Here is a 16,681-nt window from a genome sequence, read left to right as displayed (position 1 = left end):
ACTGCTGCGGTTTTTATAATGGGCAAGTACGCCGCTGTTGTTATTGGTCCAGCAGGCAGCGGTAAAAGCACTCTTTGTACTGTTTTAGCCGAACACTATGCGACGAAGGGTCGTTCCACGCATATCTGTAACTTTGACCCCGCTGCAGATGAATTGCCGTATAATCCCTCAATTGATATTCGCGAACTTATTTCTTTGGAAGATGCTATGGAAGGAAAAGGACTTGGTCCAAACGGTGGATTGGTGTTCTGTATGGAATATTTACTAAGCCAAGGAGAAGTATGGCTTAGTGATCAATTGGGTGATCATGCGGAAGATTTTATTATTGTTGATATGCCAGGACAAGTAGAAGTACTTTCACACGTTCCCGCCGTACCTGGATTTGTTCAATTATTGCAGCGATCTGGTTATAATGTTGTGGTTCTTTTTCTTTTGGATGCGTTGGCAGCCACGGCGGATGCTGGAAAGTTTATTTCTGGTTGTACCTTCGCACTTTCAAGTATGGTGTGTTTTGACTGTCCTTTCATGAATGTTCTTACTAAATGTGATCTTCTCCCAAGGGATGTAAAGGAGGAAGCATTAGAACACTTCTGCGCATGCGATTTTGATTATCTAAATACCAAACCTCTTCCAGGACGATGGCGTGAAATGATACGTACAATGGCATCTGTTATTTCTGATTTTAACCTCGTAACATTTCGCCCAATGGACATTACCGATATAGCGTATGTGGGGAATTTATGTCAACTCATAGATGAAGTATTACAGGTGATGGACGATGCTGAGGTAAATGATCGCGATTTCCCTATGAATGGTGAGGATGGGGATGATGAACACGAACAAGGGGAAGATGCTATTGATTGGAAGCACTACTAGAGAAAGGGAAAACTTCTCGCGTACCCTGCAAGCGTTAATTTTGATGCTGCTATTGTTGTTGTTGTTGTGATTATTATTATTATTATTATTATTATTATTATTATTATTATGGTTGTGGTTGCGGTTGGAGATATTGTGTCGGTTGTGGTTTTATGGCTCCCCTCCTTTTTGTTTTATTTTAAAAAGCTGCTGACGTTCTTTGAAAAAAGAATAAGAAGGGATGAAGAAAATGCCCTTAAAATGGAGAGAAAACATCTGAATTTTTTTTTTCACTTTCTGCAGCTTCAGAAAGAGTTTTCTGTTTCTCTCTCCTTTGGAAGCCTCTATCCTTATTTTTATTTCACTTTTTGTTTGGGTGTGACTATAGGATAAGATACTGTTTTATCTCTTATCTTTTTTTAATTTGATTTCTGTTAAATTTATCATTTCTCATCCGCAACCTGTGTTCTCTTTGATATTTTTTCTTTTATTCATTAATTAGTTAATTAATTTATTATTATTATTATTATTATTATTATTATTATTATTATTATTATTATTATTATTATTATTATTATTATTATTATTATTATTTGGCAACCGCAGCCACAGCACCAGGCCCACTCTCACCACAGTTGATAGCGGGTTTATATGCTTTTCCTTCTTTGAGCGGGAAGAAAAAACACGAATAAACAAGAAATAAACAACAACAACAACAACAACAAAAAAGAGTACCGTACAATAGTGAGAAAATAAAAAACCCAGTGTCATTTATATGCATACCGTATCATTTCGTGGAGCTGCGGTATTTAAATGCATCGCAACAGTATGGTTTCCCGTTAATTTACTACAGCAGCAGCGGCGACTATATACATTATTAGCCTCCCCCACCCCCATACGTCACTGCAGCATCAGTGATGAAATCCCCCTCTCTATTCCACAATTACGTGATCGACTGCACCGCCAAGAACACGATAACGCCCCTCGCATGCAAACTATAGACACAGAGGGACGATTAATTCTCACACTCGCCAAGAGTCCACGGGCGGAGGAGCGGCGGGAGGCCCTCGAACGCGGGGAGTTGCTCTGGAAGGAACTGCAAGAGCCCTCTTCCCCACTTCCCATGACATCACGTACGGGAATTCGTATTTCTCTCTGCACCGCACTGCGGCGATGTGCACTTGTGGCCAAACAACGGGATTTAGCCGAAATATGGACAGAACGTTTTGCGCAGCGGCGTAATATTCGTCCAGAGGACTTTACAACGGGTCCAAATCACACACCCGGTGAAGTGCTCGGATGGCGTAAAGCACGCGAAAGAGCACGACCAGGGACAGGAATTGATGATGCCGATTTAGAGGCAGACGAAGAGGAGGAGCGGGCCCAAAATGAAAAGGAACAAGAAAAGAAACGTATGCATAGACACAAGGAAGAGAAACCAATACAGAAGTTTCGCCAGGAGGTTTTTCTAGATCATCCCATGATGCAGCGAGCTTTTAAGCGGGATGTGTGTGAACCAGGACCTAGGTACACGGGAGACTAAACTAGCAGCGTTACAGAGAGAGAGAGAGAGAGAGAGAGAGAGAGAGTTTGTTAAGGAAGAGATGAGTTAATACTCAAGTAAAGAAAAAGAAAAGAAAAGAAAATAAAAAAACATGTACAGCTGTATTTTTTTTTATTATTCTTCTCCTTTTGGCCATATTATCGTTGTTGATATCGTTAGTCTTATAGTTAATCGTGTATTTCCGTGTTTGTGTGCGTGTATGTATGGGACATTTGTACACTCACTGTTTACTCTTATCATTCGGCCTTAGTACTGCCTTATAACATATGAACTCTTTAATCTAACTCTTCTCCTCTTTTTATTTTTATTTTTTACGCATATGGGTGTACTACGAAGGAAAAAGGGAGAAAGAGCAAAAAAAAAAAAATAGCGAAGAAGAGAACTAAGAGAAAAAGAAAAAACAACAACAACAACAAACAATTATAGAGAAATGGCAAGTAACGATGCAAGTGGTACAAACACCACAGTGAAGGGCCACTTCACCGAGCTTATTCGCCAATATAAAGAGAAAATTTTGAATGGTAGTACTTCTAGTGAAATGGATACCGCTGCCCGGAATCTTATTCCGCAATTCGAACAATTATGGCACCAAATGGCAGTTTTAGGTGTTTTTTCCCCCAATGAAGAATTAGATGATCTATCTACAACCTCATTGGAACTACTGTGGACTCCGTATATTATTGCTGATATGTATCAGCGTGTACAGGGACAATTACCAACTCCTACAATGAATTCGCAAACAGATATTTCATCTAGTGGAATAACACGGGAAGAGGCCCTCGCTTGTTCTCATAGATGGTACGATATATTCTTCAAATGGACATTAGATTATGAACTGATAGATGAACGTACACTGGAAACGTACCGTAAATACGATGCAGATAATCGTACACAACGAATTGAACTCTCTCGAAAATGTCGTGAACTTGAACAAGAAATGCATCGTAATGAAGAACAAGTACAATATCTACAAGCGAAACGCAAACGCATGCAGGCATTAATGAGTGAAGACGGTGAAGATATAGAGAACACTGGTGGAGATGAAGAAGAGGTCCTTCGTAATCGTGCTTTATCACGTCTTCGCTGGTCTATCTATGAAGCCTGTCATCAATTACAGCTTTCCTCTCGAGAGCTAGAAATGTTACAGGCACTTTCACCTGAGAAACGACAAGCAATTGCGATGGCACACCAAAACACTATTGAAGCTGTGCAACGTGGAGAAAAGTCACTTGGTCGACAAACATATACCATTCTCCCAGGAGGTTTAATTGCGGTTGGTGGGGCCGTACCAACTGCACAATTAAATAGCCTCGCTATGAGTGCAATCGCCAATCAACAAGCCTTTCGTCAACAGGTGGTGGATGAGTTAATGATGGAGCGCAATAAACCTACAATGACACTGCAGGAATTTGCAGATATGGAAATGGCAGATGTACAACGCCGAATGGAGGCTGAAGCAGAAGCACAACGACAACAACAGGAAGAAGATGAAAGACTCGGTGCTGACGGTATTGAAGAGCGACAACGTCAACGTGATGTTAGAATGGCAGATTGGAAGGATGATCACGCACCCAACGGCTTAACAGCAAAGGGTAATTATGCGTGAAAACTTGGTTTCTTTATTGTTTTTTGGAGCCAAATGTTTTTTTTTTTTTTACCCTTTCCCATTCTTAAGTGTTACATCCCCTGAATGGCCGGACACTTTCTCGAGCATGCTTTATTATACGTTCTCTTTTTTTTTTTACGTGAAGGCCACAGAAACCGAAAACAAAATTAAACAAAATAAACAAAAAAACAACAACAACAAGCAACATGAACAACAACAATAAACGTCGATAATATTCCTTGATGTCTTAAAAAAAAGTATCTGTATTATTATTATTATTATTATTATTATTATTATTAGTATTATTATTTTGTATTTTGTTCATCTTCGGCGTTCCTTTTCCACCGTAGATTCTCTTTATCCTTTTTTTTCTCCTTTATTTTCCTCTTTATTTGCCTTTTTATTTTCTCTTTTTTTATATGATCGATTTTTTTCTTAATTTCTTCTTTTTCTTCTTTTTATTTATTTATTTATTTTTATATGGGCATGGGGAATATATCTCTGTATCTCTATCTATCTATCTATATGTATATCCTATCTATCCACACCTCACACAAGTAAAAGAAGAAGGGAGATCGAGAGGTACTAATTCTTAACAGTGTCCCTTTATTAGTGCCGCTGTTTGTTTGTTTTTTTTTGTTTGTACGGTTGCTGCTGAAACGCCATGGGATGTCGCCGCACCATTCGGTGGCTCGCATCACATATACGGCGACCCCCACAAAGAAGATCGTGGTTGGCCCCAACACTCACATCTCATCAAGAATTGGATGCCGGCATTGCCGCCCGGCAGCAGGCGGATCGTAAGAATTTAAAGAAATCTAAACGGCCCTTCGCAAACTATTTTCGTGCGGAGTATCGAACTTCACCCACATACGCCCCACCCGCAGTGCGGACGAATGGACACGTCTCATCTTATCACACCGTGCAGGTGATGACGAATCCAAATCGTAGTTGGACGCCCTTTTGGGGACGCGGTGTTGGGGGTCTGCGAACACATAGAAAACGACAGGATGTGTTGGAACAGTCATCGCCACAATTTGGGGATGATGGACTTGATCGTACAATTGAACGGCTTTTAGAACTTCGATTTCAGTGGGATCGTGAGGATGAAATGTTAGCACCAAGTCTTGTTCCACCTAGCATGTGTGCCATGGCAGAGCATTGTCTACCATTTACACTAGCATCATCACAACAGCAATTACAAGGAGAAGAAGAAAAACAAAAACAGGAGTTAATAGGTTGGGACTGTGTAAAGTTAGACGGAGAGAAAATTCCACTTTCTGTATTTCGAACTCGTGGACGACGTAAAAGTCCATTAATTCCAAAAGGTAGTCTTGGTTTTAATGGTGTAGACACGATTCCTGCTATCGTTTTAGATGCCGCGCGTGGACCACTTGTTTCATCTCCAACGGAGATAACGATGAGTGTTCGCTGGAAAGCGACGAATCGAGAAGCTGCAAGTGTGAGTGAAATGTTGCGATTGCATCAAAGTATTGGACGTGTACCTGTTATTGGTTTACCTCCACGTTCTTTATTACTACTATTAAAAGTGTATGCAACATCGGAGGTGGAAAATCCGGCTCTAGCAGTAGCCCTCGCTATTGCAGGGGCAGAACACTATCATGAATACACCTATACCCAGTGTTTAGAGTTATTACGTTGTCTTCGACGTGTTGCTTACGTACAAGGTTTAGCTCGTCTCTCTAACACTTCTACTGATATATTTACATTATATCATGATGCTACACGGTGTCAGATGTTTTTTGCAGATTATATACGTGATGCGGCACCTTTTTTAGCTGATAGAGTATGGTCTCGACTTCCTGAACATGTACGACGATTAACACGTCGGAAACTCTTTATAGATCTTACGGACCTTCTTATGCTTGCAGTAGAGCTACAAGGGGGAAGACTTCCACGTAATTTACCAAATCCTGTTAGTTCAGCAGTGTACGCTTCCAAGTACCTCTTCTTACGTTACACTTTACTACTTGATGATGAAATGATGATGGAATATGTAAAACATATGACAGCAGCGGTAGCAACAGTAACTGAAACTGGAACATATCCAGATTCCTCATTTAAACATATGGAAAAGGAAGTTCCAGTCTTAGCGTCACAAAATCAAAATCAAGATCAAAATTATTCAATAACAAAATCACATAATCAAGAAGAAGAATGTGAAGTATCATCATGTACGAAACCATTTATTGTATGGCTTTCTGTGTCATTTTTTGTACGTCTTATCGCGGAGGCGGTTGGGGAGGTTCTTCGCCATGTTGAGATCTCATTAAAGCAGCATGTTCAGTTAGCCAAAGAGTATGAAGCTACCGCCACTTGGGGTGGATCACGACTTCAACGTTTAAAAGCAGAAACGAATCTTCAACGCCATCTTGATCGTATAGCGGCACCATTTCCCCGTCATAGTATTTATCAACGAATTGGGAGAAAAACACCAAAGAAGTTGCGTCTCCGTCTAATTCCATTAGATGTCTTTTTGGATACCTTTCGCCGCACACGACATGCCCCACTTCCCACTACAGACACAAGACGTCTAGTTGGTCATGTGGAATCGCCTTTTGCGGCTGTTTTAAGTCGTTCTGCACTTGCCGAAAAACATATTCGTCGGGCCTGCGATACACTGGACTGGGCGGCTAGGATGTTAACACATTGTACAAACATTGTAAAGCGTGTGTCTACACCAGTGAAACGAGCCCAACGACTGGACATTTCTGCAGAACAGGCGTTAACAACATCTTTTTCTTCACGTTTAGAGGGAATGGATGATCGTTTTGTGTGGTGTGAGGCGTTAGTACGTTCACGTGTGCAGAATGATATCGATTGTCTCTTTATTTACGTTCCCTGGCAGGGTCTGGAGGAGCAAATGCAAACACTCTCGGGAGAGAAGGCACATGATAATGTTGAAGAGAAAAAGACGGAAAAGGAAGTAAATGATATGGCTTGTGTACCAGACGCGTGCTTTCTTTTGGATCTTCTTGCGGCTACACCATCAGAGAGTGAGGATAATCGGACTAGTAACAGTAGTAGCAACATGATTCAAGGATCAAAAAGAGAGGAAAAACAAATTAGTGGCTCTACGACTGCAGAACAAAAGGCACAGAAAATGCTGGAAGCTTTGCAAGATAGTGTTGAGAGATTTCAACTGGCTGTCTCTAACTTGATAGACGCTCAGGAGGAGTACTTTTTAATGGTGTAACGTTTCTTTTTTTTTGAATCTTTCTCTGCAATAATGAGGAAATATATATATATCTTTATTTGTGTGTAAATGTGTGAGAGGGGTATAAGGAGAGTGAGGAGTGAAATTTACAGGTGATGGATTTATAAAGTTAGTAGATAAAGAGATGGAACGGTATGAGATTTTTTTTCCACTGTTTCCACTGTTTCCACTGTTTCCACTGTTTTCACTGTTCCTGTTGTTGCTAATACTACAACTACAACTGTAATGGTGAAATATCCTTTCACTCACTTACTAAGTCATTCAGTGTTTTTCCCCTTTTATTTTATCATTGTTATTCATTCACGATGATAATGATAAATAATGGTGATATTATTGTTGTTGTTGTTGTTGTCTCTATTCCAGCCTAACCCTTTTCTTGTGTTATTGTTGTTGTTTTTGTGTGCTTGAAGGGGGTTTGTATGTGAAACGGCCATTCTGTGTGGTTCGCACCTTTATTGGCTCTAGTTCCACTTATTACCATAGAACATCTGCGTGTTACAGTTTTACTATTAACTACGCAAAAAAAAAAAAAAGAAAAAAAAGACTATGTCATACGATTTCTTGTTTTTTCTCATAGTCTTATTGCGTTAAATATATGCATCTATATACATCTATATCTATGTATGGGATGCTTGCTTTGATATCTTTTTTTTTCAAAGTGATACTTATTTTATGACGAATAATGATATACACAATTTTTTCTTCTTTTTCTTTGTTTTTTTTTCTCTTGTATCGCTACTGTAGCTGATAGAGGTGTTGGAGAAGTCTACAGACGTCAAGGAGAAATTCTCCCGATTGAAAAACACCCGCAGGAAAGAGAAAAACACCCCCTGCAAACCGTGGCGACAAGGAACAAGAATATCAATATCAAGAAGCACACTAGCAATATCCGAGAAAAAAAGATATATATATATATATATATATATATATATATATATAGAGAGAGAGAGAGAGAGAGAGAGAGAGAGAGAGAGAAAGAAGGGGGAATTGTGAAGAAACAAACAAACAGGACAAAACCATCAATCAATTAAAAAAAGAAATGGACCCCGCCGATCTCGATCCCGGATCCCTGTTAGACTCTGCATGGAACACGCAGGTGATGGAGCTCTTTGAAGATGAACTACATGATCTTGAGACACTAGAGAAGGAGGAAGATGTATTGTTTCAGGCCGAATTACAACGAATGCGTGACCGTCCACCAGAGACAGTGGCGGTAAACCAAACAAACACGGATCAAAGTACACCAATTCCAGAGAAAAAAGATACTGGATTTCAGAAAAAAAGTAGTTTCCCATCTAAACGTGGTCTGTCAGGTAGGTTATCTACACATACCTCGGCAACTGCTGCTGGAAAGGCGGCCTTCATGGTAGCTGCCACCCGTAATGCATTACGAATCACAAAAGAGAAGGAAGCCGATATGATTAAAGCACGAGAACAGGAGTTTTGGCAAGTTACTTTACGTAGTGCAAAACAACAGGCTCAACAAGTACGTGAAGTATCAGAGTTACATTCTACAAATGCCCAACGACAGGAGGAATTTTTCTCTGCACATGGTATAGAAGAGTACATGATGGATGATGTCTTGAGAGGAGCACCGAAGGAGTCTAAAAAAGTGATGATTCCTGCAAGATTAAGAACAACACCACCAACAATTATTATTAGTGATGAAATAGGCAATAAAAATGATATTCCTAGTGAAGAACCAAAACCTTTGGGTGTTGTTTCCAGTAGACCTATGAGTAGTAGTATTTCATCAGCGGTAAAAGTAAGTTCAAAATCGCCATTACGTGCTACTTTTCTTGAGGAGAATGAATCTGATGGTAATAATTCAGGTGAATGTGAATATATCATTGATGCTATTGCTTTCGCAAATGATCTTAACGCTGCATTAGAAAAGGAATATGGGTTTCGTCCTGTTCTGGCTCATTCACTAGAAAAGGGAGAAGCTTCTTCTACTCCACCTCTTACTTTACAGGAGAAACTACTTCAACATACTCCTGGTGATACAATGAGCGTGGGGACTCTTTATAACTCCACACTACCACCTCTAAAGAGAATAAACGATGAAAAGACTCAAAAACGTCATATGAATAACACCTTTCCAACAGCAACAATAACAGCCGCATCACCAGGAACAGCTGCAGAAACAGGATCAGGAGTAACTGCAACAACAAAAAGTAATATGCATAAACCGAAACTTTTACTTCCATCACTTAATACGACAGATAGTGGGGAATATCCATCTGTAAAAGCATCTGGGGTTACCCCCTTTATCTCCGAGAAGACTAATGTTTCTAGCAATATTACAGTTCTTGAATGTAGTGCCGTTGATAATTGTGTAAAGTTACGAACAACTGCTGGTTTAGAAACGGGTACAGTGGTTCGTTTTATTAATCGTGATCCGAATAGACTTCGTCTGCGTATTCGTCCTTCCAATCATGCATGGATCACTTACTCTATAGTGAATTCATCTCTTGGTACGGCATCTTTGGTACCACCTTTTTTATCAGAGTCAACATCTTCATCAATAGCAACACCCTCAAGTATTTGTACTACTTTAACTACACCACTTGTTTGTGGTGGTTTTATTGATATACAAATAACATTTGAACCACAAAGCTCATCGGAACCTTTTATTGAACAAATGTTACAAATTGGCTACTGTCGAGAATTAAACTCTCGACGAGGTGAGGGGGCAAAATGGAAATTTTTTGATGTTGTGGTAATGTGTGAGACAATTCTTCCACAGTTTCGTCTTATTCCAGCGTTTATGGGAGGAGAGGAAGCGAGTGCAATTTCCTTTCCTCTCACCACTGCTTCTACTACTACGACTGGTACTACTACTACTACTACTACTATTACTACTCCTACGAATACTGATCCTATTACTATTAATACTAGTACCATTACTAAAAAGAGCAGTACTAATGCCAATACCATGGCTGGTTTAGATAGTTTTGCAAGTATTAAAACTTCTTCTGCTGTTGGTAAAAAATATGGTATTTCAAAGATATTGGAAGAAGCTGTCACGACATGTGATTTTCCATATACATTTCTAATGAACTCTTGTACAAGGTGGTTTTATCTGGAAAATACAGGATCTGACGCCGTAATTTCACTAAGAAGTAGTTCACCCTACTTTAAGGTTAATCCTTCTCCTGAAACTACTATTCTATTACCAGCTGGAGACCGAGTGGACATTGCTGTTTGTTTCGCCCCAATAGAAGAAGCGAAATATGAAACGGAGAAACTTTTCATTACTGTACGAGATTTTGAGGATGGTCCTATTATAGCAGAACACCTCTTTGGATTACGTGGGGAGGGAGTATTACCTCATATTGAACTTTTACGTATTGGATCACTGGAACTAGGTTCAGGAAAAGAAGAAGAAGAAGAAGAAGAAGAAGAAAATAAACAAGAAGTATTACCATTACCACAACAACAATTAGAAGAGGGAACTAATGTGCCACAGTATCTTGTCCCTGATACCACGCCCGGAGTGGAAACAGAAGTATTAGTGGAATTGCGTAACAATTGCCCTATACCACTACCGTATTTCTGGTTTACTGAAACAATTGGTGGTACTTGTAATCGTACCCATCATATTGCTGATAAAAGTGATAATAATAATAATAATAATAATAATAATAATAATAATAATAATAATAATAATAATAATAATAATAATAATAATAATAGTGGTGGTAATATGATAACTATGCATGATATTAGTACTGGTTCAGGTGTAAAATTCCGAGTGACCCCTGTTACTGGTATATTGGCTCCCCATAAGAAGACTTCTTTTCGTATGTTTATGCAACCCTCAAGGGCATTACCTTTTGCGGCGGTGGTAAATCTTTTCCTGGAGGGTTTGCCTGAACCACCGGAAGGTGAAAATACACTCTTTGATGCTGTTTCTCCTTTTGCTGTTGCAAAAGTCCTTGCGGAGTACTCACGGCGAAAGACTATTCCTGCATTACCGAATCACAATCAAGTAGATCAAATGTCAGATCCATATTGTGTCTTTCAGCATTGTTCAAGAGTTCAACCAGAAGATATTCGAGGTGTTTTTGCCAAGGGATTTTATCTCTTTGCAGATCCTGTAATTCCATCCCTTGTGATTGTACCAGATCGCTTAGAAGAAGGAGTGGAGTGTCTTATACAGTATGAAAACGTCCGACGCATCACATTGCAAAATAACTCATCACGTCCATTACATTTTTTATTTGATCCAAAACCTGAAGAGTGTCCACCAGGGATGTTATTATCAACAATTGGTGATCGTGAAGATATAGAGGTAAATTTTCAACCGAGAAGAGGATGTGTACAACCGAATAGTAGTGTTACAGTGACGTTTCGCTTTATTCTACGAGCTGTGGACCACTTTTCTTTGTCTATTGATTGTTACATTCCAGAATTAGTGGAGTTACTGGGAGATATAGAAAAAACAACAAGCCCAATAACAAACTTACGTTGTACTCATCAAATTCATCTTAGTGTTACAGGTGTGGGACCTTCTGTACGTACAAGTACAGATTTCTTAGATTTCGGTCTAATTGAAGAAAGAAGTGAAGGAGAAGCCTCCTTTACAGTGACGAATGATAATCCAATTCCTGTTGTATTTGATTTACAAGATCCAATGATGCGAGAACCACGTCGATTTGTATTTCTTCCACCATCTTTCCGCCTTGGCGCTGGAGAGTCTGTGGAGGTAACGGTATACCGTCAGGCAGTCGAAATAGGAGATTCACAAACCTTCTTTGAATTAGTTGTACGAGGTGGCGGAACGATTGCGATTGAAACACGGGCAACCATTCAAAGACCCACGCTTGTATTGAAAGAAGCCGTTGTAAACTTTGGCGTAGTACCAAATGGGGCTTGGGTAGAAGAGAATTTTATTCTATCCAATACCTCTGCATTTGATATTCCCTATACTATAGAAACTGCGGTAGTACCACCTTATTTGCATGTTTCTGTGCCTCCTCCTGGTGTTGTGCAAGCCGGACACCATGGAGTTTCTATTCCACTTCGTTGTATTTTTACCTGGAAACCTGATGATAGTCCTTATGAAGGACTTTTACGTATTATTAATGGACGTACACAACAAAAACTTCTTTTGGAACTTTGCTGTGATACCGTACAACAGTTAACCGTATCAATTGATCTTATTCCTATTCCTAAGGAAATGAAAGGATCTTCTGTTATGGCATGTACACCACCTTTTTTACCATACACTCTTCCACCACCAACAGCAATGGATATGGCTAAATTTATTGAAGCATTATTATGGAATCTTGTTGAAGTTAAAGTGTTTCATAACGATGTACTCTCTAGTGAGAAGAATAGTAGTGAAATAAGTTGTACAACTGATATAGATAATGATACAACAAATGTGCATACCTTGGGTGAAAGAAGAGACCCATCCTTCATGTTACGACCCTATTGTGCACCTGTGTTATTAAAGGCACATTTACCTGATTGGGAACCTGCATGGTCGGAATTAATGGTTTTGCGCCTAAAGAATATAACGGGTTGTCACAGTTCCTACTTAGTAGAAGCCATGTGTTATACACCAGAAACTATGATAGAAGGGGTAGAGACAGATACGAAGAGAACTTTTAATTCCTCTACTAGAACAACCAGGGGAATGCGTATGAATACGCGGATGCTCACACAACAACGCACTCAGGGATATGTAGAAGGAAAAGGACAACTACAACAACAATATAAACAACAATATTGTTCTTCTCTTGCAACTTCCCGTGCAATGAGTAAAGGCAATAGAAATATTGCCAAAACTATGGGTACTGAAAAACATGCGTTTTGGTGTAAAAGTGTAGATGGAACAGAACAACGTGAACGTGAACGTCGTGCGGCATTAGTGGATGCACAAAATGTATTATTAGATGGACGAGGATGTGCTACTGTATTTGGTATGCCAACAGAAGGTCCACTTCAGGCCTATGGTACTGCTTTATTACCCCTATCTATTTGTGCAAATCTTCCAGGACTGTATGAAGAAAAAATACAAGTGTGTTGCGCTGAACTTCCCCCAACACAGATTCCTATAAAATTTGAATTAACTGGGAAACCATTACTGTTTGATTTTACTACACCAGGGTATAAAGTAACAGATGGGAAACAGATACTTCTTATGCCTTCTGTTATTGCTGGTTTAGGAAGATCACGACGTGGTGTTTCTCTTGTTAATCGTGTTCCACGTGACTTAAATGTCTCCGTACAAATATTTCTCTCAGCCATGGCGTTCTGTGTTGTTGCCGTAGATGATAATGTTGAAGCTGGGGCGGTGACGTTGCATTTAGAACCTATTACAGAAGAACAACAGAAACTTGAATCTAAAAAGAATGGAAATGTATTAGCGAAACCAGCTCATTTTCTTCTTCCTTGTATGTCAACAAAAGTAGTTACTCTTGAATTTATACCAGATGCCGCATTTGTTCCTAAAAACAGTTGTGAACGGGAATGGCGTGGTGGTGCTATTATTACAGCAGAGATTGCTGAAACTACTTTTAATGATAGTTTTCTTATCGATGAGTTTTATCGCCTTCATGCTACACAATATCCAGCTCAACGTGTATTTAAGAGGAAAAGATTTGGAGAATCTGAACCAGCATGGACGAAAAGCATCATTCGCCCCATTGCTATGCTAAAGGTAAAACAACCGTTTCTATCTCGTCCTGGAGTGGTAAAAAATAACGTGATTCTTTCCATCACTCCAATGGAATTGTCAATATTGAAGAATAGCGTAAGATCAAACAAGTTTGAGAGTCAAGTGTCTTTACCGAACGAAGACGGATGTGATAATGGTGGTACTAGTAACAGTGATAACAGTAAGCATAGCAATAAGATTCCTGAAAACTCCATTCATGAGGGAAACACGGATAATGATAATGAAGATGATAAATATGAAAAGGAAGATGATACTGATAGTGAAGAGAATAAAGAAGATGATGAAAAAGATGTAGAGGGATCTATAGCTGTTAGTGATATTTCTGCTGAGAGTGAATTAGATGAACTTCACCCATACAATCAAATCTCTCGTCCACCAATAGAGACTATACTCGCACGCGAAACAGAACGTAATGCTCTACGTGCTTATATTGCAAAACGTCGACTGGAATTGATAGAACAGTGTAAACGGTATTTTACTCCTACAGAAATTGAACTCCAGGCACAGTGTGGTGTGGCCCAATTAGATGTAGAACCGTCTAGTGGTGTTGTTCGTTTCCCAAAGTATTTAGAGGGTGAGTGTTGTAGACAATCTATACGGTTAAGTAATACTCGCTGTGCCACGATTGATTTTTTGCTGGAATTATCATCCCCATCATTCCGCATTGTGTCAGCAGAGTTTATCTCTATGAACAGTGATCACGAGGAACTTGAAGTGGATGATGAAGAGACTTCACTGGCACAACGAGTCATACATAGTCTAAAGTGGAGCTCCTATGATGATCGACAAAAGGCACAACAAGTTGTAGAGAAAGGTAAAAGACGAAATACTGGAGACCATGCAAAAGTGGAAGTAACAATAACAAAGTCTTCATTATCTAAATATCCTAAACTCCCAAGCAGTGATACAGAACTTGTAACCATGACAAGATACCGTCTACGTCCATATGATGCCTTTGATATAACACTGGAATACAGTGTGGCATCTAGGGAAGAGTTTGATGCTTTACTGCGAACGTGCAGCGAAGTAGAGACAACACTCAACATTCTCTACCTCACAAACAGTGACACCACTCCAAATAATAATAATAATAATAATAATAATAATAATAATAATAATAATAATAATAATAATAATAATAATAATAATAATAATAATAATAATAATAATAATAATAATAATAATAATAATAATAATAATTCACAACAGCAACAAAAACAACAAAAGCGAAATATGGGAGGGGGTGGAGACACTCTTACTCCACCATTAGTATCAGCTGTGACAGAATTACGTCAAGTTATTCCCCTCGCCGTGACTCTTTCAGCACCGTCAGTGAATTGTAATCCATCCATGCTATGGTTTCGTCCTTGGCAGTTAATACACGATGGTAGACCACAACCGTCATATGTGCAAAAGATACAACTTTTGAATTCATACATATTGCCAGTTAATTTTGAGATTGTTCCTCGTACTCGATCAGATTCAACCCATGTGATGCCTACCACGAGTGTGACTACCGCAGTTAACACCAACAGCAAGAACAGTAGCCGTAATAATAATAATAATAATAATAATAATAATAATAATAATAATAATAATAATAATAATAATAATAATAATAAAATAATAATAATAATAATAATAATAATAATAATAATAATAATAATAATAATAATAATAATAATAATAATGGGAAACCCACGTTTATTAATAATAGTACTACTAGTACAAATCGTCAGTCTCCACGTATTCTCCCTCGTGACCGTCAACTAAGAGAGATGACTCACTATTGGGATGAAGATGGTCATAAGAATACTATTACTACTGTTACTACTACTACTACCACTACTACTACTACTACTCCGGATGTTCAAACTAGTGTTGTGCGTAGTTCAAGTGAACCTAAAAAAGAATCCCAACAAGGACTAGGAGAACAATCCCAACAGGAACCCAAAGAGAAACGAGAACCTCCTGTAATAGAAGATTCAAGTCGTTTCATAATTACTCCTTTGAAGGGTATTATTCCAGCCGCCACACGGGGTGGTCATCCTGGTGTTTACGAGATATCCGTACAATTCAATGAATACGCGAATGTACGGTTTGAGGCCGTCTATGATGTTCTGATCAATAATCGTCTTTTGGAATCATGTAACTTCGTCCTTCGTGGTGATAGCCGTGAAACTGAGATTTGAAGAGAATGAGAAGAGAAGTAAAAACAAAAGAAAAAATAGATACAGAGAATAGGATGGAGGTGTGAAGAATAGAGAAAAAAATAGGTTTTTTTTTTTCTTTCTTGTCTTTACTTATTGTTTTTTTCATTTCAGTTCTTTTCCCTTTTTTCTTGTGGTTTTCACACACTCTATGTACAATGTTGAACGTTGTTTTATTCCGTTTGCTTGTTTCGTATTCTATTTCCTTGTCAAGAACACACTCTTGACCCTTTTCATCATATACAATGTAATTTAACTCAGTCTTATTGTTTCTACAAGAGTTTACTTTTTTTTTTTGCATGTTTTTTTTTTTCAAATGCCTTCAGTGTTACCAACTCTACCCTGTTACTAATTCCTTGGGAAATTGCCTATTCTCTTTTTAGAATTATTCTTCTTTTTCTTTCATTTTTTTTTTGGATTGTGTTACGTTAGCCAACGGGGATATCACAGGAATCAACGTCCAAACGTCCGGAGAAAAAGACGGAGAGAGAGAGAGAGAGAGAGAGAGAGAGAGAGA

At 38.8% G+C, this 16,681-nt stretch overlaps 6 protein-coding genes across 8 annotated transcripts; 5 read left to right on the top strand and 1 right to left on the bottom strand.

The window, feature by feature from the left end:
- Positions 1-18: 18 nt before the first annotated feature.
- On the top strand, positions 19-876 carry LSM04_003077 (GPN-loop GTPase; the record flags this gene model as incomplete). The annotated part of the gene is made up of 1 exon (XM_067331547.1): positions 19-876. One exon carries the CDS (start codon positions 19-21, stop codon positions 874-876), a length of 858 nt encoding a protein of 285 aa, XP_067193056.1.
- Positions 877-1,630: 754 nt separating this feature from the next.
- LSM04_005838 (uncharacterized protein) lies at positions 1,631-2,398 on the top strand (the record flags this gene model as incomplete). Its single annotated transcript, XM_067331546.1, has 1 exon — positions 1,631-2,398. One exon carries the CDS (start codon positions 1,631-1,633, stop codon positions 2,396-2,398), a length of 768 nt encoding a protein of 255 aa, XP_067193130.1.
- Positions 2,399-2,849: 451 nt separating this feature from the next.
- Positions 2,850-4,025, top strand: LSM04_008722 (TAP46-like protein; the record flags this gene model as incomplete). Its single annotated transcript, XM_067331545.1, has 1 exon — positions 2,850-4,025. The coding sequence occupies one exon, from the start codon at positions 2,850-2,852 to the stop codon at positions 4,023-4,025; it is 1,176 nt and encodes a 391-aa protein (XP_067193198.1).
- Positions 4,026-4,689: 664 nt separating this feature from the next.
- On the top strand, positions 4,690-7,242 carry LSM04_007159 (uncharacterized protein; the record flags this gene model as incomplete). The annotated part of the gene is made up of 1 exon (XM_067331544.1): positions 4,690-7,242. One exon carries the CDS (start codon positions 4,690-4,692, stop codon positions 7,240-7,242), a length of 2,553 nt encoding a protein of 850 aa, XP_067193159.1.
- Positions 7,243-8,302: 1,060 nt separating this feature from the next.
- On the top strand, positions 8,303-16,146 carry LSM04_004244 (uncharacterized protein; the record flags this gene model as incomplete). 3 transcript variants are annotated; one of them, XM_067331541.1, is made up of 2 exons in its annotated part: positions 8,303-15,503; positions 15,731-16,146. In XM_067331541.1, the coding sequence occupies 2 exons, from the start codon at positions 8,303-8,305 to the stop codon at positions 16,144-16,146; spliced, it is 7,617 nt and encodes a 2,538-aa protein (XP_067193077.1). The 3 variants fall into 3 exon arrangements, with proteins under 3 accessions (XP_067193077.1, XP_067193079.1, XP_067193078.1); XM_067331543.1 differs by having other exon boundaries at positions 9,989-15,503; XM_067331542.1 differs by having other exon boundaries at positions 14,642-15,503.
- Positions 14,380-14,619, bottom strand: LSM04_008307 (uncharacterized protein; the record flags this gene model as incomplete). The annotated part of the gene is made up of 1 exon (XM_067331540.1): positions 14,380-14,619. The coding sequence occupies one exon, from the start codon at positions 14,617-14,619 to the stop codon at positions 14,380-14,382; it is 240 nt and encodes a 79-aa protein (XP_067193181.1).
- Positions 16,147-16,681: the final 535 nt, after the last annotated feature.

This window comes from Trypanosoma melophagium, assembly GCF_022059095.1.
Source record: "Trypanosoma melophagium isolate St. Kilda chromosome Unknown ctg18segment0, whole genome shotgun sequence".
In the NCBI taxonomy this organism is placed as follows: Eukaryota; Euglenozoa; class Kinetoplastea; order Trypanosomatida; family Trypanosomatidae; genus Trypanosoma; species Trypanosoma melophagium.
This window is presented reverse-complemented; position numbering and strand designations above follow the sequence as displayed.